This window comes from Rhea americana, unplaced genomic scaffold (genome assembly GCF_003343005.1).
Source record: "Rhea americana isolate MKP2758 unplaced genomic scaffold, rheAme1 scaffold_15, whole genome shotgun sequence".
In the NCBI taxonomy this organism is placed as follows: domain Eukaryota; kingdom Metazoa; phylum Chordata; class Aves; order Rheiformes; family Rheidae; genus Rhea; species Rhea americana.
In genome coordinates this window covers 2,658,405-2,679,989 of record NW_028185594.1, presented here as the reverse complement: position 1 = coordinate 2,679,989, position 21,585 = coordinate 2,658,405, and the positions used below count along the sequence as shown (strand labels likewise).

The 21,585-nt window shown below is 40.5% G+C and overlaps 1 protein-coding gene across 7 annotated transcripts in view; it reads left to right on the top strand.

Moving 5' to 3' along the window:
* The first annotated feature begins 2,422 nt into the window (after positions 1–2,422).
* The window catches only part of PIKFYVE (phosphoinositide kinase, FYVE-type zinc finger containing), a 65,299-nt gene continuing 46,136 nt past the window's right edge, over positions 2,423–21,585 (top strand). For 5 of the 7 annotated variants that reach the window (XR_014895134.1, XR_014895133.1, XM_085299341.1 and 2 more), the window contains exons 1-7: positions 2,441–2,619; positions 4,176–4,355; positions 10,671–10,789; positions 13,515–13,686; positions 14,400–14,607; positions 17,082–17,171; positions 20,749–20,887. Coding sequence is in view for 5 of the 7 variants with exons in the window: in XM_085299341.1 (XP_085155467.1) it covers positions 2,448–2,619; positions 4,176–4,355; positions 10,671–10,789; positions 13,515–13,686; positions 14,400–14,607; positions 17,082–17,171; positions 20,749–20,887 (1,080 nt within the window). In the remaining 2 variants the exon portion in view is untranslated. Of the gene's footprint in view, positions 2,620–4,175; positions 4,356–8,773; positions 9,853–10,670; positions 10,790–13,514; positions 13,687–14,399; positions 14,608–17,081; positions 17,172–20,748; positions 20,888–21,585 lie in introns of those variants that run through there. The other 2 variants (XM_085299343.1, XM_085299342.1) reach the window with 2 other exon arrangements.

The window sequence follows — 21,585 nt, the reverse complement described above, 5'->3', positions numbered from 1 at the left end:
GGCCCCCGCGGGGGCGCGATCTGCCCGCGGGGCCCGCCCGGCCCGCGGACGGCGCCGCCGCTGCCTGTGGAGCTGGCGCTGCTGGGCTGCCTCCCCCCCGCCTCCCGGCCCTGAGGTGCCTGTGCGCGGGGCCGCGGGGCGCGCGTGGGTGCCCGTACCTGTTTTACCGGTGGGAGAGGATTGCGCCTGCGGGTGTTTGGTGAAGATCCCGAGGAGAGCGCRGTCTGTTTTGGTGCCTGCCGACTGAGAAGTGCTCCTCGCTGCCTTAATTTACCTCAGCGTACAGACAAGCGGCTATTTCCCTGTCATGTTTTCCACATACAACACTCTTCTTTCCTCTCTGTTTTAGCTAGACTAGTTCTGCTGTCACAGAAACCTTTTTCTTTTCTTTCTTTCTTTTTTTTTTTTTTTTTTACTCCCCTCCTGAAGCTAAAGATTATTTTTTGGAGTTACATATGTGACGTTTACAAGTTCAAAGACTTCCTTGTTTTCTTTTCTTGACAGGCTGTAGTGAGTTGCTGAGAGGTGAACTTGGTTTCCTGCAAAACTTCTGGTTGACTTCATAATGGTGTTTTTAATGTGGTGGTGCATGAGGGAGCACAGCTTTATACTCTATGCAACATTTAGGGAGTAAATGTGTGTGTGGTATTGAAGAAAGACTAGTAAATGTTGCAGTTATGCTTCTGACATTTTGAACTGCTCAAATTGAGGACAGAACCCCAAACTGAACAATGCAAATGAGAGATCTAGATAGTAAATTATCAGTTGCCTCAAGTATCAAAGAAACAATCATAAATTTACCTGAAGATGTGCTCTTGAAGGCATTTTTCATGAACTCTGGTGTCTAAGTGTGTTCATATCTGTGTTTCTTGCTTGAATACTATTGCAGAAATGTATGACACTTCGACACAACACAAGCAAAAAATACCATGGCTTACAGGAGAGAGAAATGGGGAAGCATTCCAGACTAAAATTCAAAACTTATGCAAAAAACTTCACAGAAGTTTCTCTTAAAACTTCATGAGTGATGTTTATCTATTTTTTTTAAGATTATGTGACTGTCAAGAGAAACTGTGAGCTAAAAGTGCTAATTAAACAGAGTAACAAACRAAAGTACACCAAGAAGTCATACGACTGACAAGCAGATATCTTCTTTTGTGCTTTCCTTTTAGGAGTAGTTAAACCTTGCAGTATGAGCTGCATGTGGCTTCTTAGCACTTTCGGTGTGAGTCACTTGCCAACCATGTGGTTTTCTCTGGACTATACAGATTTTTTTGTGCCTGGCTTCACAGAACTTGGACTTCTAGTTAGCAAAATATAGGTATAGATTCTAGGAAGCATTTGCAGAATTGGGAATAGTTGTTTCATGAAGGAGCATGCCTGAGTTGCTAAGTAGGAAGCAGAACTGGTATGGATTTTTTGCTCCTTGGCGTGGTAAAAGGGTTCAGCCCTCAGTCACATGTTCCAGCAGCTCCTTTTATTCCTGCTCTGTCAAACATTTCACTAAGTCTTGGTTAAACTAAGATGAAGGTGGTACCTGAGTTTGGGAGGACAGAAATAAAAGCTTTGTAAGGTGGGGTGGGTGATAGAAAGGTGGAAGTAATCAGGTGTATGCAATTGAGGTTAAAAAAAGTATGTGGGAGGTGCAAAGGTATGACTCTTGGCCATGTGAAGGCTTTGGTACATGGCAAGTCAGGCCAACAAGTATAGGATGTTTTTTTTTCCTTAATATAGCCACTCTTGAAAACAAGGAAGTTTCAAACCGTTAGATATAGCAACAGATAAACCACAGCTTGTATTGCTGACCTGGTGACTTGTCTATGCAAGCACTAGGCGCTGTATTGTACTGTGGAGGGARAGGAAGCAGTGTACTACCAAACTTRACTTTTCCGTCCTGCTTTTACTTACCATTCATTCTGCTTCTTGTTCGCAAGTTAATCTGGCCAAATGGCAAATCTTGTCCTTCTGGCTGCTGAAGCATGCCTGTCTTCTGTTTTCTTGTTGCAAGGGCTGCAGAGGTCACAGCAYTGACAGCTGTTCTCTTAAGCTTAAGTGAAAACTTCTTGGTACTATACATACACACATGCAGAGTCTCCGTTTAAAAATTTCAAGTGAGAGTTGGTTCCAATAAAACAGCAACCAAAATGTCTTGTCAGATTGTGTAGTAGCAGTTTTTTATTCTAGTTACTCTGGATGTTTAGTTAACAACTCTAAATTGCTCTCTGTGGAGACTTTGATCCCTTGCCATTCACTAGATAGCCAGACTCAGAGGAGCTGAAGTCCTCTATCTGACCTGTGCTAACAGCAGATGCTTGCAGTARATGAAGTGGGTGTCCCTGTCAGTAGCTGCTGAGACACCTCTGAAAGTGTTCTGCTTTATCACCCTAGGTATAATATGTGTTGGGTTTTCATGCTGATTTATTTTTCTTTCCCCCAGGGCACGTGAAATGGCCGCAGATGACAAAAGATCTCCGACACTGGAAGCTACCAGTGATCTACCTCATTCTCCCAGCAGTCCATCTCATCTCACACACTTCAAGCCCCTGACTCCTGACCAGGATGAGCCTCCTTTTAAATCAGCCTATAGCTCTTTTGTAAACCTCTTTCGTTTCAGCAAGGGTAAGTGTGTGTGTGTGTCTGTATTGTGTGCACTGTCTGTTTTGTTGATGATCTCTGCTGCCAAATAAATGCGTAAAAACACCTGTGAAAATGGCAAGAGCATAATTTCAGACTGTTGGCTAAGTAGATGTTGAATCAGTCTCTTGTAAGGGAGGTTATATCTTGCTTTTGGATGATGTAGTAGAGCTTTGCCATGAGAGAAGATAGCCAGCGTTTTGTAGCTAAAAACCTATGGCTGCCAGTGAAGGATTGAGACAAGGCAGCTAGCAGATGGTATTACTCAGCCTCTGGAAATGCCAGTGTTCCTTACCTGCCTGAAACTTTCAGGGCTAAGAGCAGGAGTAGCCTTCATAAGTAAGATGTGTGCCTGTCTTTTTAATATAAGTTCTTATACCAGACTTCCTCTRCTCATCCTCCTGTGCATCTTATACCTTCATCTGGGTGGAAGCTGAGCTGTAAGAAAGCAGTGCATTTATAAAAAATGCTTCTTGAATTTGCATTGCTGTAGATACTCCCAATCAAGAGGTCTGAAGTGTGGTTGAATTCTTGTATGCAAAAAARGTACTGCCTGATGTTGGCCTTTGTGCTCCATGTATCATGAAACACTTAGACTCTCAATAGGTGAGCTCTTAAAGAGCAATATATTTGGTTTTTGTTTCATAGCAGAGTATTGCATGGAAGGGTGAATGAAAACTGGTTTCATACAAAACCTGCRTATCTCATGGCTGGAGATGGCAAAATGGTCAGCTGCTTTTGTTTAGTCTATTCTTTGTCCAGATCTTGGCTAAGCATAGTTCTGCAGTGTTTGGGCTAGGGAGAAAGGGGTAAGATAGCTTTTTGTATAAGCAAACTTATCTGTTCAGGCTCTTTYTGTACAGGATGAAAATAGTTATTTGGTATGACTGCTGTTAGTTTGTACAGTAGAGTATGGCTTGCCATTATTAATTTTTTGAAAGTAACATTAAATTTGGTCAATACTGGATTAACTTATTTATCACGGACAAGCAGAGCTGAAGTCAGCGAAGTATTGTGTTGGAAGAATAGAAAAATGGCACATGGAATGAGCATGTTACTGAAATGAGTGAGAACAGCCTGCCTATACTCGATCCTCTGACTGAAAAGGATAGTTTAGTAAAGGCTACAGTAACTTTAATATAACCCCAATACATTGAAAACCAGGATTCTAATGTAGCTGAAAATCTTTTCTGAGGGCAGAAGTTGATTATCAAGTGTAGCTATTCCACAAAGCAAGAATTATGTACACTTACCAACATTTATTTATTTATTTTATAAACTCTTTTCACATTGGGCATACTTCTGAAATGGCCTGTGCCTTGACACACAAGTTCTATGTACTGACCTGTTTTCATGTTTCATATGTCACTTGTCAGACTAGAAGCTTGGATCTGTATCTGACTTTCGCTATGCATAATCACAAGCCAAATGAGCTATTTATGAGAGGTTTTCTTTTCCCCTTAGTTTTGTATGTGCTTCTGGTTTTCTCTATTGTGTCTAAACAGTTATTTCTTGCCTTTTTTTTTTTTTTTTNACTCCAGATGATGGTAGGCTTTCATCCTCGGTGGAGAGAGGAGAGACAGGGCAGAGTGATCCACAAGCACTGAGTGGTGGCTGGTCCAGTCCTCAGCATCCCACAAGGGCTCAGTCTCTGAGGTCCCCGGTTCCTTACAAAAAGCAGCTAACCGGTGAGCTACAAAGAAGATCATCTGCAACTCTAGGTAACTTCASCTCCTTATGCTACAAAAGAATATTATACCAGCAAATTTGGGATGCTCAKAAGTGCAGTGGAAGGAATTGAACAAAAATTTCATTGACCATGTAGATTGGTAGCAGAACTTGGTATCAGGCTACACTGCTTCTGTTAGTGAAGTTACACTTCAGCCTTGGAAGCATATCTACTCCATCACCCTCCATGTTCCAGCGGGACACTCTTGTTGGTGTCTCTGCTGTTTCAATTACAAAACAGTTTGGCATGAAGGAGCTGTCAAACTCCAACATTGTAAAGTCACTTGACTCCTGATGCTCAAAATTTCTATGTTGTCGTAAGGAACTTCAATTTCTTAACAGCTGCATGCTGAAAACAACTTTAAAGCTCTTTGTTTGGTGGTTGAGGTCTGTGTCGTGGAACGAAAATTTAGGTGCAGTCTTTTGCCTGTAACTGTTTTGGGGGACATTGAATACTTGTATCTAAACCATTTTCTTTATAACCTTGAAATTGTTGCCAGAGGCTATATTGAATCTCCATTTGCTGGACTAGGAATTTAATAATTTCAAAAGTGTAACTGTATAATGGCTTTATGAAAGATGAGAAAAGCTGGTGAGTAGATTGCAGGGGTCCTTGTTGATAGCTGCTGAGTGCTGCTGGCAGTTTGTGGTAGTTCAGAGCAAACTGTTCAACTGAGTAAAAGTCCTGTGGAAAACAATGTTTCCAAGCATATAGCACCTACTGTCAAATTATGTCTTAAAAGTTGTTAATTTATATGATTTTTTTTCAGAAAAGTGTCTTTATATGCAAGCAGAAGTCCAGTAGAGATAACTGGCATTTTCATCCTTTAAATTTACTTGCATGCTGTCTCAGTTGGACACATTCATCTTTTTCTTCCTTGCCTTCTAGTACTGTTTATGMTATTCAGTTGTATCTGTCACAACAAAGCAATTAATGTTGCAAGGCTTTTTTCTCAAGTGCCCGAAGTACAGAAGTGTGCTCCAGGCTGATTTGCCAAGAATGTGTTACCTTACTTCATTCTTAGTCACCTCTTATAAAACCCTTAGAAATTATCTGTGGATTGCAGGTTAGAAACCTTTAGACGAGGTAGATTGTTTAGTAGTCAGAAAGTAGAAATAATCTTGAGATTTGATTTCTACTGAAAGGAAGCAGCTGGAGAGGTGAAACTTGGTCTAAGGAGTGGTAGGAGCTCTTGCTGCATTATTTCAGCTCCTTTTAAGGCCATCCATTTATGTCCTTGTGTTTCAACTGAAGTATGCTCAGAAAAACATGATGATGAATCAGTGTGGAAAAAAGTAAAGTTAGATGGTGCAGGACTTGCTGGCTTTCTGAAGAGATTTCTGTTGGGTGCTAATTGATGTTGCTATGTATGTAGCAAGTGGTCTGACTGTCAAATATTTTCTCCAAATCTGCTAATAACCTCAGTGCTGTGACAAACATGAACTCTCGGTAATGCAAGTAAAAATCACCTGTATTTGTAGAGGGGAAAATCCTTGCATCTTCCCTCTCCAAAAAGCAGGCTTTTTTTTTTTTTTGAGTGAGTTTCAGAAAATCTGTTTTTGTGCTTTCTTTTTGCTTTCTTTTACCTTAAAAGAAGAAAAAAACTGAAAGTACAGTTTTGAGGATATCTGAACACTGAGCAGAAGAGAATTTTACTTCTACCAGTGTAGCAGATGCTGAATTGCACAAATAACTTCAAAAATTATTCTCTCTGTARTGATCACAAACTTATTTGTAACTCGTCTCAAGTGTTTTTATTTGCTCAGATTTCAAAGCATGAAAAGAAGTGATATGATTTATGTAAGCACATAAATTAGTAACCTCCCACTCTGTTTAGTGACAGTGGTATGTCTAATCTAGTTGGGGTTTCTTGCAGCCTTGTATCCGCAGATCCTTAAATGTCTTTCTGGATTTGGCCTCTACTCATAAGAGATGCTCCTTCTTTCTGACAGCATAGGCAAGAAAATGCCCAAGTCCTTCACAAATTTCAAAGGTCTCCTCAGCCTTATTGAGTTTAAATAGCATGCAAAGTTTAAGCAAGGTGAAATGAAAAAATAAATGTTTTGGAGTAAGGTTCTTAGTGCATCTAAACAATGACAGAAAGAAGCTGCTTCTGAGGATGCTAACCCTAACCCCTTGTCTGATCATTAGCCTGTGCTGTCTGTACAGCAGATGTTCTAGTTGCTCAGAGCCTGTGTTGTCTGATAACTCCAAGCACAACATACAAAGGAGCGGTATTTCTTGTACAAGAAATTGTCTGGCATCAACTGTGTACTTGTCCAGGTGAATGCTTCCTTCAGGACTGCTTGAACCAAAACATTACAATAGGTTCTTTTAAACTTCATGTTATCCCTTGTGTAAATAGGAGAAGATGCTGGGCTTAGGTCAGAGATGCTTTGTGGCCTATGCAGCAGCAGAATCAGTGCTGAGATTCTGCATTGGCTTCTGCGTGCTACTCCTTGGGTAAGCTGCTGCATCCGCATGTACTGCAGTAGGATGCTGGATGGCTGGAATATCTTTTACAAAGATGGTGGCCCAGCTGATTATACTAGACTGCGTGTTCATACCACCCATGTGTACAGTCAGCAGATTRCTTTCAGGGTGCAGAATACTCTGGTTACTGTGATAATGTCACAGTTTGCAAATCCACTTTAAGGAGAACTAGAAATGCTGATCAGTTGGAGAGTGAGTATTTGGTTGTAAAAGCACTTGTTTTTTTATGCAGCTATGCAGGATAATCCTATTAGGGCTAGAGGATCATAGCAGAGAGGCAATAATGGGGAATGGCAAGGGGCATAGTAGGAATAAGGAAACAGCAGTGATCATACWGGGGAGTGCCTGAGAAAAGAAGATGGTGGTTATTAGGAAGCTTAAGGAATGTGACCTATTAGCAGAGCATTTTTTTTTCCACTGAAAAAGGCCTTAAAATAAAAATGTGTATGATAAAATGAAGTTAAGGACCACTTTCATACTTTTCATGCATGTCATGTACTTTGTATGTCAGTAAGTTTGGTCTGTCACAGTGGACTTGAATGTGAGATCGCATGCCTTAGCAGTGAAGGACTAGAAAGCAGTTCATGTTGTACTTGCACTAGCAAAACTGTGGAATCCCTAGCAGAGGTATTTGCTTATGGTTGMAAGGGTTTGAAGGCTCTCCCTTCTAAGTCTGCTGTTAGTGTTTGGGCAGCTCTGTTCCTGTAAACCAAAACTCAGTTACAATCACAGTTGCAATGAAATAGTTCTTGGCTTTCATTGTGAAGTGTTTGGAGTTGTGAAAAATTTTGGAATGATACATTTGTGATTCAGTAATGGAGGATGCAGCAGAATTTCATGACTTACTGAGCCAATCTTTCCATGGCCTAAACTCAGAAGAGCATTTGTAGTGAGTAATCAATCATATTTGGGATTGTATTTCAGCTTACTTTCCAGTGAGTGTAGTTCATGTGGGGAGTATAGTATAAAGGAGGAAAAACATATGGTGTGTCAGAGGATTTGAGATTTGGCCAAGGATAAGGGTTAATGCCGAAATCTCAGGATAACGTTCTGGAGTTGTAGGAGCTCATAAGCCCAAGAAGGATAAGTAGGTTAGAAGAAAGCCAAACTGGAAATCTAGATGGGGTTTGTTGGGCCTGTTGAGGCGGTGTTAAGTGAACATGCAGACAGGAAAGGCATAGATGGAAAAACATGATTGTTGTGTAAATTGGTAGTCAAGAGAAAATGATGTTCCATGCTCGTGTTGATGATTTACATTGAGAGCTTTAGATGCAGCTGGATTTAGTTGTTCAAATGCAAAATAGTGCAAGTAAAAATGGCTGTTATGTGGGGGCTTTTGGCAATGGAAGAAGAAAAGGACAAAAGTGTAGTTGAGTTGTGGGCTGAAAGTGTGAGGACCCTACACATCAACAGCCTAAAGCTGTCTTTGCTTGCTGCRGTTGTTTTTGTGCTGGTTGGATAATGACAAGCAGAAGTTTGTGGAGCTGATCTGGTTGGCATACTTACTGGCCTCACCTTGCTGCTTTTATTTTAAAAACTAATTTTTTGTATATATATTTCTTTTTTTGTTTTGTTTTGTTTTTTTCTGAGTAGCATATGAAGGCTACTGGAATAATTCAGTAGTGGATCCTGAACACAGAATGTGCTGCTTCAGGAAGACTGGAAAGACTTGCTGTTACATAGATGTGCAAGTATGGTGAAACTTCTTGGGATCAGATCAAAAGAAGATAATCTTTTAAATGTAGTTGATTGCCATTGGGATGATACTGTGTGGAAAACAAGAAGAAATTTACTGTTACAGTTTCAGTGTTTGTGGAAGGGAAGATGATTTTGCAGATTTAATGGTGAAATATGGCAATACTGACAATTAAAAGAAAGCATAAATATCTGTAAAGCATGTATGCATTAGCTAAGAAAATGACTGTTGTAGTTATAGTAATTGACTTTGTATCAGTAGCAAGAGTTAAGAAAGGATGCAAGCCTGTGTGCCAAGCTTATGTTAAGGAATATATTTTAGACATAGTCTCTCCTGTATTGCAGGAACTTTTTATGTTCTTCCTATACAGTATGTTTCCTCCCAGAAAGAGAGAAATCTCATGATTGTGAGGAAAAAGAGCTGACCAAATCTTAAACTGAGAATTAGTTAGCTTCTCCAGTATAAACACCTTAGCTGTGTGCTCCTATTACTGATGATATGCTTTTCTTAATGTAGATCACATCTGTTTTTGGCACAACATAATGTCAAAAGGAGCCTTTAACTAACAAAAGAACCAGAGTGGAGTTAGCTGTGGCATATCCTTAATGCTGTGTGCACTCATACTTAGGAATCGCTTGCCTGATAAGATTTATACCTAGTTAGTCAGAAAGGCCTGGTAGTAGTTTCCTGAGCTGAAAGCAACRCTCCTGGAAACAGGGTTACTCTAGAAAAATTGTAGCAGGAGAGACTAGAAGGTAAGTGCAGCACAAATGTGATAGAAGCAAGTAGGAGATAATGTTTTCTGTGGTATTGTTAGTGATTTCTTGAAATCTTAAAGTCACATTAATCACTCTAAAATATTCAACCCGGTACTGTCCAAAAGTATAGTTGTTTGATTTTTAAGTGTATTGCTGATGGCTAACGGAAGAACCGGGTCTAAGCACTCTGGCATCTCTTTAAAATCATCTCCTCCTGTTTTGGATTCTTTGCTGCACAGAGGTCATTAAGTAGCTGCATGTGGACTGATTAACTAAAAATATCTGCTGAGAACCTGAAGAAGAGTCATGGAATGCCAGAGTTTAATCATGTTACTCTAAAGGTATTGATCTCTTGACCATCTTCTGCACACAAAGGAACAGCCTAGTGCACTGCAACAGTTAATATGCTTCTGCTGGTGCTGTCAGCAGTCCTGCTGACATCAGTGATATCTAAAACAGTAAACAAAAAGCAGCCATGTCTGTTCTTCCTGTACTAGGGGAATGAAAATAAAATGCTAGTCAGATGGAGAGCAGCGAAGCTGGTAAGAAACTTTAAACTATTCAGAAAAGTTGTTAATGTAAAAAAGTGACTCTGAAAATGTTTAAATGTTCAGTAGATGAAGAACTGTGCTTGTGAGTCTTTCTGGAGAGAAGTGCCCTATTTGTAACTCTACATAGCAATGATTCAAAGTGATCTAGCATTTTATAGAAATTGAATTAACTGTGTCATGTTTTTCTCCAGAAGTATCTTTATCTTTTGATGTAGTTAAATAAGGATGCCTGTACAGGTTTTCAACAGCTTTTTCTTTCTTTTATGAAAAATATATATATGTGGATTGCTGGGTACAATTTATTCTGAGTTACTGCTTTTAATAGAAACTAAGCTATGGAGTTCTGAGACATACTGTAGTCGTTTGTAAATTGGTTCAAGTTGAGGCATTGACTTATATCAGTCCTAGAATGACTGTAAATATTGTTGGTTTTTTTTTGAGTATTAATATCCTAAAGGGCATTCTAAAGTGAAACGTCACTGCTTTTTAAAAGACTATTATAAGGTTTATAGCATATGTTGAAAATCACTTATTTTCTTTAAAGCATATTTTCATTCTCAGAGAGTTGAACTCAATTCTTATTAACACTTATAGAGAATGCTATTTAAAATGTCATTCAAAGCGAGCTATCTGGCATCAGAAGCCCCCTGTGAGGAAGGGGGAGGGGGTGCAAGGACAAGAAATGAAACACACACTAACTTGTGAACTGTGTGCTCTTGCAAATGTTTCTCTCTAATGGGGTGTTGTGTTACAATATAAACGCTGGTGTTTCATGAAAGAAATGATTACTGCTTTCCTTTCTCTTCCAGACAATCGAAGGAAAGTGGAACCGCCCCTTGGAGGTCATGATCCTCGCACAGCAGTTCAGCTGAGAAGTCTCAGCACTGTCTTAAAGCGCCTCAAAGAAATCATGGAGGGGAAAAGCCAGGTACTGCTTCTGARGGGTTTGTAGGCCAACGTATCCAGAATTGAATGTTTACTGGCATTCCCTCAGCTGCATCTTCATCGTTAATTATGTTCTCATTTTTTTACTCCCTCCTCTTTCTTTATTACCTAATCTAGTATTATGTGACTGTTTTCTTCCTTGAAGGCCTGAGTACAATCATATGAAACAATCTGACAGTGATAAATAGCAATGAGAATTCAGAGGATGAATTAAATCCGCTGCTTACTGTGGTAGGAAACAGCTAGCAGTATTTGTCTGAAAGACTTGTCCTGTTAACCAGTTTTGATTCAACTGGGTAAGGGTCCAGTGGTTGCTGTTGACTTGTTGCTTCCACTTCCCTCTGTTATGTGGGACTGTGCTGCTAAGAGGAGGATCTAGCTGAGAAAGGAAGCCACAACTATTCAGAAGTCACAATATAAAAAGCTGTGTCTAGGAACAAGAGATGAAGAGGCAAATGTACATTTAATTAAACCAGATGAAAAGGAAAAAGCTTTTTGACAGCTTTTACAGGTAGGCTTTGGATAAACTTACTTGGTTTCCAGTGCTACTCTGATTGTGAGAGTAACTTAGCTTTGATGGAGATGATGTTTGAGAGTGAAAATYAAGCCTGTCATTGTGGTGAGCAGGGCATTGATATGGCTTCTACTAATACTTCAGCTGTAGCAACTTCTGAAGACCCTGTAGATTTTCAGACATTTTCAAAGTTATTAGAGAAGCAAGTGCTCAAACAGGTGGGACACAGCAGTCTGGAATACATCTAGATCTTTCTCCGCAGGCAGTGCATTAGCTGTCAACATGTATACAAACCACAGTGCATCACTGCCACTGATTGTGGCCATTTCTTGCTTGAGTCACTTCAGGAAACAGGTCCTTCCTATGGTGAACTCAGTCTAACTCTACGAGAAACCACCTTACTGTTGTAGAAAACGTGCCAGATCCTAGAAGGTGCTACTCTAAGCTGCTCTAAACAACCTCTGCTGCTAATGGGAGCCAGATTCCTGCTCGGGATCCTTCATTGTAGGCTGTGCTTGTCATGACAGTGCTGGCTGACTAGAGCAAGGCAAGCCTTTGAAGGTATTGCCAGTTTCCTGCCTTCTTGCTCCTCTCTAAATAGGGAGGTACATATGGACACCTGTGTGTATATATATATAAATACATCTATATCTGTGTGTGTGTGTATACAGATATATCTCTGTGCATGTATGTATGTGTATTCTCACACACATATGAGAATACACACACACACACACACACACACGCACACGCACAGACAGGTAAACCCAGCAGTGACTGAATTCATAAACATCCAGCCATGTGCAAGCATCATGGAGGCAGTATGGAAGAGATGGTGGGCTGAGGCACTGCAGGCTGTGCACTGTTGCTTGGAACAGCTGCTCTCCTGACAGCAGAACTAGAGACTTGGCTCATCCTGCAGCGGCGCAGCAAAAAACATTCATGAGCAGCCTCTGCTGCTTTGCAGCAGTTCCTTGGCAAAGGCTTTCCACTGTGTCTTTTCCTGCCTGGAACTTAGTATTCATGCTGAAAGTGTCCAGACTCTCCTCTTTGGCCTCTTTCTATACAAGTTTTCTTGGGTGCGGACAGTATGAAATGCTGTCTGGTTGTTCATAGATGTTTTGTTCTCARAATTGATCTAGCAGCTCTGTCAAACATTACTTTGTGAACATCTGAAAAATAGATCCCACTTCAGGGTACTTTGATTTCATTACTTAAAAATCAGAGTGCAGATCTTTTTTGTAGTTATTTTCTTCTTGTTTTGTTCTGAGAAGACTCTTGCAGTACTTTTTCTTACTAAGAAAAACTCTGTGTATTCGGTCCCTCTAAAAAGGCTCATTAACAGAACTGAATTCTAGCAAATGAATGATCTGCAGTCAGAGCTACCATGTGACTGCTAGCAGTTGTCTSCATCTTTGGTGCTTGTAGCTGATGTGCTCAGAATCACAACTGAGAGAGTTATCTTGCTCTGTTTATGGCTAAAACACAAAATGGAAGTTTTACTTCTTTGTTTTCAAGCCTTAAGCAGGGTGAAACCTCCTGTAGCTGCATCCATGCTATAAATAAGTATATAACATTTTCTGTTGAATGTTTGTTTCAGTTTTCTTCACATAGCAGTTAACCTGTAGTTCTGAAACTACATCAGCCTGAGACAGGCTTTTATCACTGTTTACTGGATTTTAAAGAGTTTGGCCATTTAACAAAACATTTCTAAGATACTTTATTACATGTCTCTCTAATCCTTTTAAGGTACATTCCAGTGTTAGTTGTTGAAATGGTCTGCATGCGCTGATAACGTCTGATATCCCAGACACCTTAACTTCATTGAATTTTTTTTTTTTTTTTTTTTTTTTAAGACTGTGCTAGGGCCTGTTATGTGCTAGAGGCAAAAGAGAAAAGCAAGAACAATCAATGCTTTGTACTTTTGCTACTTATTGGCCCTTTTCTACAGCTCATGATAGTTTTTATCTGACTTAATCCCACAGTTGAGAACTCTCCTAACCTTCTGGATTTTTGTAATGCCACACAAAGTCCTTTATGTGCACGTGTGTTTATACACACAGACACAGACATGCACACACGCAGACATGCACAAAATTACCTTTTTCCTGCACACAGTCTACAAAGCAATGATGAATCTAAACATACTTTCATATTTACAGAGAAGTATTTCTTTGCCTGCCTTTCGTTGTAGGACAGTGACTTGAAGCAGTACTGGATGCCTGATAGCCAATGCAAAGAGTGCTATGACTGCAGTGAGAAATTCACCACCTTCCGGCGGAGGCACCACTGTCGACTCTGTGGGCAGATCTTCTGTAGTCGATGCTGCAATCAGGAAATCCCTGGAAAATTCATGGGCTACACAGGTAGGGCTTGTCTGCTGAGAAGTAGCTGCGCATTCTCTGTGTGTTCAGCTCTATTTTGACTACTGCTTCTGGTACTGCTTCTGGTATCTGCCTGCTAAGTACTGTGCAGATTTCTGCRAGGATTAGAAATAAGAACAAAGAATGATTGGAGCTTCTTCTAGTAGTTCTCCCATGCGTAGTGGTGGCTTATGCCACGTCCAGATGTTTGTACCACCATATCCTTGATGACCAAATATGGCCCCTATGTAACAAGGATGTCCACCACAAAATGTGTGTCCAAGTAAAAGCTGCACTTAATAGWATTTTTAATATATAATGAGCCACATGCTCTAATGAGGGTGTGAGAAACTCCTTCTGATACTAATTACCAAACTGTGGACATCTCTTGAGGTAATGATTTCCAGACATCAGCTGGTAGATCATGTCTGACTGGCTGTTGTCATACCATGATTTCAATGTGTTCTGTCTCTTTCTGACCAGACTTGCCTCTGCTGATCATACGTTTTGCATCATTTGACTTGAACAAATTGCCCGTGTGTATAATTATCTGAGGCTCTGCCCTTTAAGGGATTAAGAGAACTAGACTTAAACATGCAAAGAAGTTTTCAAAGCAGGAAATCCTTCTTTTCCCACTGCCACACACCTCTGATCCTGCAGGAACGGAGTACTATTTGTTCCTGTTTGCTTACATTCTCTACTTCCCTTTTCCATAGGGGATCTCCGAGCCTGCACTTACTGCCGCAAAATAGCCTTAAGCTATGCACACTCCGCAGATAGTAACTCCATTGGAGAAGACTTGAATGCTCTGTCAGATTCTGCATGTTCAGTATCAGTACTGGATCCTGGTGAGCCACGCACACCRGTCGGGAGCCGGAAAGCTAGCCGCAACATCTTTTTGGAGGAGGATCTAACCTGGCAAAGGTAATGTGAATGACTTCATGTTGAGCTCTGGAATATTACTGTTTTCAGGCTGTTGCCTGCTTATGCAAATGCTGGTGCTTTCCGTCTAGTAAACTTGAAGTATGTATGCCGAAAAAAAAAAAAAAAAAAAAAAAAAAAAATCCTGTGCTTGCTTCTAATATTCTGTTCAAGTTGAAAGGAGGAAAATTTTCTAGTGAAACTTTAAAGTACTTGCAGTTCATTCTTATTGGATTGCTGGATGAATACTACTGACAGAGCAGACTTCTGGCTTCAGAGTTAAAAATAAGAATCAAACCTTCTAACAGCTCATAAATCAAGAGAGAAGTCAGTGTGACACTCATTTTTTTACCTGTTGAGTTTTGGGTTGGGCAAGAGAATACAAGAGATGCTTTGTAGGCAAATAAGAGAAGGATAGTGGAAGTCACCACCTGCTTCAACTGAATTGGGATAGAAGGGGCAGCTAGTGAGGGTTTTCTGATCTCCTTTCAAAATAGAGTTCTTCCTTTGCTCTTGGATGGGGGTAGATCTTTACTTCTGGAAAGTTCAGAAAAGATCACTGTACTTCTGCTCAGGTAGCACACAAGTTAAATCCTAAGTTCTGTGACTTAACTTAATGTGAGAGAGAAGAAACAATCAGATGTATTCTTTGTGCCAAATTCCCTAAAAACAGAATTACAGGTAAGTATAAAACTACCAAAAAGGTCTTGATGAATCAGCCTTTTTTAAGCAAAGGGCAGTGTCAGAGTGACCTGTGTGCCTTTTTCAGTAAATCTTTCTTTAGTGTTTCTGATAGCATTAAAGGAAAAACCTCAAAGGTCATCTTCAGCAAATACTCGGACTTTTGCTTTGCCCTTTGCTCATCAGAGTATGATGCTACTACATGGAAGCAATGAAATAATCAATTTTTTATGTAATGAAGGAAACTACATCTGCTTTAATGTCATGGCTATCTGAAGCAGTATATTGAAATACTTGAGATAAATACTACCAAATTTTGCATTAGGGGATGAGTATGTGTATGTGAAGTGCTTCTCTTTAGATATACAAAATAATAGAAGACAGCCTTAATTCTGCTTATGATCTGTTATTAATATCTTTGATGGCAATACAACAGCTCTTAGACATGAGCAAGTACAGAAAGTACTTGCATCTTTATTTTGGGTCGCTTTATAGCACTGGGGAAACATACCTRTTCTTGAAATGTTGATAACTCTTGCTATATTAAAATGCCAAACCTTGTTGGGAGATGCACTGACTATACATGGACTGTATATGTTTCCTGTGTGTGAGAGAGAGAGACTGAGATTAGGTAGTTTATTGTTGCTTTTGGGGAATTAAATATATCTTCAATGCCTCTTGCTGTTAAAATGCAAAGCCTCGCAATGAACTACAGTGCTTTCTTAGTACTGGATTTGGTAAATTGCTGGTTGGCCTTCAGAGATACAAACTCAAGACATGCAATTTAAATTATCCCACAGCAGAAAGTGGAAACCCACAACTTTATGAAAGCAGTGTGTTTTTATTTGTGGTTTCTGTGTGAGAAACAGCTTGCTTCAGAAGAATGTTACGTACAACTTGAGTTGAGTTTCTTCCCAAAATAATGCATTTGAGACAACTCTTGCCTCTCCTCCTGTCACATGCTGCAAAAAAGCAATGATAAAAGCTTTTGTGGCAGTGATGCCGTGTTTACTTGTCCCATACTACTCTTTTCTTTGAACACTTGGAACATGGAGGCATGGCCTCCTGCTTTAATGAACTTGGAGGGCTATGTCCTTTAAAAGTGAAGGGAGTGATACACTGTGGGCAAATACAGCTACTCAGGCTGAGTGTACTGAGTGTATCTTCTCATGAAGAGCATTTATTGTGCTAATATTTCTACATCCTAGAGCATAGCCAGTGCAGCTGTATCTCTTGGAGCATTGTGAGGGGTCACTTGCTTAATACAGTTTTGCCAGTAGGAGTTTGTATTTTAGATATACACAAATCTCTACTCCTTCATCCTGGGGYAGAGGGAAAGGAGGGCAAAGGTGGTAGCAATAAAGTTAAATAATTCCAAAAGCTCGTGAGACTGTCTTGGTAAAAGCTGTTCAGCGATARCTATAGATAGCTTTCCTTGTAGAGCAAAGATCTACAAGCAGGATGAGGGAATGGAGGGAATGCTTCTGCCTCCAAAGCATAGAATAGCAGCAAGTAAGGAGGGGGTCTGGAGGAAGAGGAAGAGAAGGTCGAATAACATAATAAGGGTGAAGAGGCTGCATGGTCAAAGATCGAGTCTAAAAGGAGGAGACCTGAGTGCTCTCCCCCTTCCAATATCATTGATCTGCATACGGGGAAACGTTTTTTTGTTCCTCCATTCATTTAACTATCATGGGTGTAAATGAGAGGTAATATTACCATTAAGTCTATTTCAGCTGTTCTGATACTGTTTCATGTGGCAACTCTCAAACTAGCTTTAAAACAGCTTTTCCTTGCAGTTTGATTCACTCAGACTCTTCAACTACTACTTTGTCAACGCGACTTGGGTCTGTCCAGGAGGATGCTGGGAAGTCTCCGGCGAGGAACAGGTAAACTAATCATACCCATGTAATTCCTGTTCTGGATGCACTTCTAGCACTCAGTGAAACCTGTTTTTTGAGTCTTGTTTTTGCTGAGCATGCTGTCTTTTTCCTAAAACAGGACTCCTTCAGACTATATGTAGTGGTAATCAGAGATTATTTATGTACACATTCACACTAATAAAGCTACTACTTTTGAGGAACCTGTAGTTCACTGCTGAGTCATTCAGGTAGCGGTAGTGGTGAAGAGATGCTGAAATGCAGTAATGTTAATTGGTTAATCTGATTCCAGATGTTTGTTGTAATGAAACCAGTAGCTGAAAAGACAAGTGTGAAAATTGGGTTATGAAGGGGGCAGAAAGGGAAAGAAAGTGCCCAAGAAAGGGAGAGAACTGAGAAGCTAAAAGAAGAGGAACCATAAATAGTGCTGGTATAGGAACCAAAGATTAAGAAGGTCATGAAGGAGCAGAGGAGGAGAGTGATCTCTCCTAGCTGTTGCAGGCTTGTGTGGCTTTSATTCTTCCATTGGAACACTTGTATGCAGCCAGGGCTCATGAAAGTGGTTGTCTTGGATAAACTGGATTCACTCCAGATTTTGTAGGATCAGCCAGAGTAGTATCTAAAAGTTTGTGATATCTTGTAGTTGAAATCTGGTAAGTAGGTTCTCTCTATGCTGCCATGAGATAAAATACATGTTTTTTTGGACTTCCTACTCAATATTTGTCCTAAATGTTGAAGGTTGCAACAGTGCTACATGAACTGTCTTCCAGAGCAGCTGTTGCCGGTTGGACTGGATTACTTCTTTTTTTTTTTTTCCTCTGTTCTGTCTGTTCCCCACTGCTCTTCCATTACATATTATCTTATTTAAGTTACCAGACTTCCTGAAGCTCAAATCTCATCGTAAGTCTTTATGCAGAGGTGCTGGAATGAACTTGGAAGTGTGCGTGAGAGCTTAGTGTAACTTGTGAATGCTGAGGTTTAGTCCCATTAAATGGTCTGGGACTGGAAGAACAAATAATTTCCACTTCACAGTGCTTCTGCTATGGTTCTGGCTGTATACTTCCATTATGGTTAAATTAGGAAAATAAAAACRAGGCAAGAATATGAGGAGCATATCCTTGGCCACTTGTGAAGGCTCTAAGTGAAGCTTTGTGAAGGCTGCTTTGTGAAGGGCTGCTTCAAGGCTTTATCTTTTGCGAGATGAGGACAATGAGGAGGAGATGCACACTGTACAGCAAGAGGCAAAGAGCTCACTGGGGGGAGTGAAAATACTGGTGAGTAAAGTAATACTAAAAATCAGTGCTGGGCAAACATGACAAGGAGTCCAGAGTTCAATGCTAAATAACTGCAGTGATGTCAAGAGACATCTGAGACCTTGAGGATACTCTTCTGCTTCATGTTTGAATTGATGTTGCTTATCTTAGGCCTTTRCTGTTTACTGATAGGTGCTATAGCAGGAGGGTTCTGATCTGGTTCTGGCAGGCCCAGATGGCTTGTTCAGGTTAACATTTAACTCTCCCTGGCTGTTCATGGCCTAACCTTAGCATCTGGACTCACATTTGAAAAGTAATGAAGACATGTAACCTACCTCTGCCAAATCCTGAGGATGTGGAAACAAAGATATTGGCTTTTTGAAGGCTGGTGTCACAGAATTCATTCTCAGGGCTAAGCAATGCTAGCCCTCAGATCTTCTCAAAGCAGCTGTAGGTGTTTCAAGGAAGCTTGATCATGCCTCTTTCTGGAGGAAATCTACTGAAAGACGCAGGTTGGGCAAATCTAGATTGAAGTAGTTCAAATTATTTAATATTTGCTTTTTCTGTGGGTGAGGGATATGTGTACTGTTATTTTTCAGACTGATTATTTATGGGAGCAGGAGATAAAAACAGCATATCAGTCTAACATTGCAAGCAGAAGGATTCAGAGCTCTGTTCTGCAGGTTCTTCTGAAAGGTGGAGGTTTTCATTACAAAAATCCCCCCTCTTGTTTTTTTAGACCAAATAAATACAATCAAGTCCCCAAAGTAACTAGCAGTGTTAAGAACACAGATATGAAACAGGGCTCAACTGTTCTAACTCTTGCTTAGTGCCCTCTTACATGAAGCAAAACTCCCTGCTGCTTACAGCTAGAGGTTAATGTAGCTCTTGTGAAACAACTAGGACGTGCTTTTAATGATTGGCTTTAGTGTTAGTCTTAGCTTCTACACAAGAATGCTGTGTTAAGCTGCGTAGCCCTGTCAGACGGATTTATCAGTTCTGATTTTCTGTAATTTAAGACTGTCTGTACAGGAGCAGAACACTGGTCAAGTTTTTGCCTCTAATGCCTGCCTATGACATCTTGCTAATCACACTGAACTGTATGTAGGTGTAGAATCAACATAGTTGCCTTTGATTTTGCATAAATGACTAAAAAGGATTTAAGCAGAACCTTTTTTCAACTCAGTACTGTTGCTCAAGAAACAAAGAAAAATCAGTGATTTGGGCCTGCTATGCCTTCTGGGCCTACTTTCTGGCAGTACAGAAGCTGAATTAGCATGGCTAGTATTAGCTATTTCTTACCTACGCACAGCCCCATCATCCATGGAGAATTCATGTGGAAAAATCAGAGAATCTCTTAGCTTCACAGAGCTTGGTGACTGGCTGAGTTTCATTTCAAAAATTACAAGCCAGCAACAGTTTCTCAATTTGAGACTGTTTCAGGCCTCTGTACAGCATTGGCATTTTGAGCTTTACTGTTGCTATAGACAAACTTTTTCCTTCTTCACTCCTCACAGCACTGTTACCATTAGTAGCTTACACTGCCTGTTTTGGAGCTGCTGGGTGGTGAAAAGAAATTGCTTTTCTCAGAGGTTTAATTTAGCGGTGGAATATTGTAGCGGATGATTTATGGAAGCTGTTTGTAACTTTGCAGTGATTATTGCAAAATGATGGTTTGTTTGTACTGGAGTACACAGCCTGTATTTCCTCACAGCTGGACTGAGGTCAGGGGGATGCTCCATATCGCAGGACAAGAAAAAAAGTCACCAGCTGGACTGACCTCCAGCTCTAGCAGACAGTTTAGCCACCCTGGGGAACTTGTGCTCAAACTTCTTTATACTGTGAACTGTCAGCAATATATTTCAGAGCTGAAGAGAAGGGATTTTCAGTGGGTCATGTGGAAGAAGAGTCTCGGTGCTGTGTTACAGAGATCCTGGCATTAGTTGCCTTTGCTGGCATTTTTCTTGCATCTAAACTGCTGGAGCTTCAAATTACCTAGCATCTTATCCCCAGTCCATTCCAAAGCAGATGTATATGAATTGGTGTGCCTAAATTTATCTCTAACTCCTTCCTACAAAGAGCTTTACAAAAAAAAAGTTCCTTTAACTTCAATGTTCCAGAGTAATAAATTTGCTTTCTAGGGTTCTTTCCTTCTTTTCTTCTCCTACTTTGACTGGGGAAGGAAAGTGACTTTAAGCAACAGGTCTGTTCCTCTGTGCTAACTGTGTCATAGGCTTACGTTCCTTTGTATCATGCTGTAAAGTCACAGCCTGCTCTGGGTAAGCACCGTGCGATGAATGCTTATACTTCAATCCTTCTCTCTTGCACTCCAGATCAGCCAGCATCACCAACTTGTCGCTGGATCGGTCGGGTTCACCGATGGTACCCACCTATGAGACGTCCGTCAGCCCCCAGGCCAGTCGCACGCATACGAAGGCTGAGACCAGCGAGGATGAGCGGAAAATCCTTTTGGTACCACTCAGGCTTCAGTTTGTCTTGCTCTGTGAAGGCAGTAACGTTTGGCATCCTTGTCCCATGCAGCAGGTGTAATTTGCTGCCTTTAAAGGCTCTCAGATGAGCACTCTTACATGGTTCCTCTCTCCTGCTGTTGCAGAGATGGAGGCTATTGATGCTGCTTTGAGCTCTCTTCTGGTCTTTCTGAAACAAATCTTAGTTTTATGYGACTTTTGCATGAAGGTCCTTTAGAGGTTTAATCTTGTGAAGCATGTCACAGTGCATGGAGTGGGTGTGTGGTGGCTCCTTGTAGATTGAACTTGTAGGTGCAGTTGTTGTAACTCAGCGACCTGATTCTCTAYGTCAGGTCAAGATCCTCCCCTTCATAGGCTGCATAATCTGAACTTTAAGTGGTGGKTTAAAGCGTTACAGTGTTATATGACGAACGAGTTAAAGCTGTTACAGCTTATTGGACCAAAAAAATAACTTGACTCCCTCACCTTGTTTGCAGAATAAACGTACCCATTTTGTAGAAGGTTATAGTGACGTACTTTTTCAAAGAAAAATCAATGTGTAACAAAGTGTTCTGAGTAATCCTGTTACCSTCCCCGCCACATACGCGCACACACACATGCACACACATATGGGGGTGTTATAGGTGGCAGTTCTGGTAAAGTGTTAAGTAGAAAAAGGGAGGGGAGTTTTTTTTTTTAATT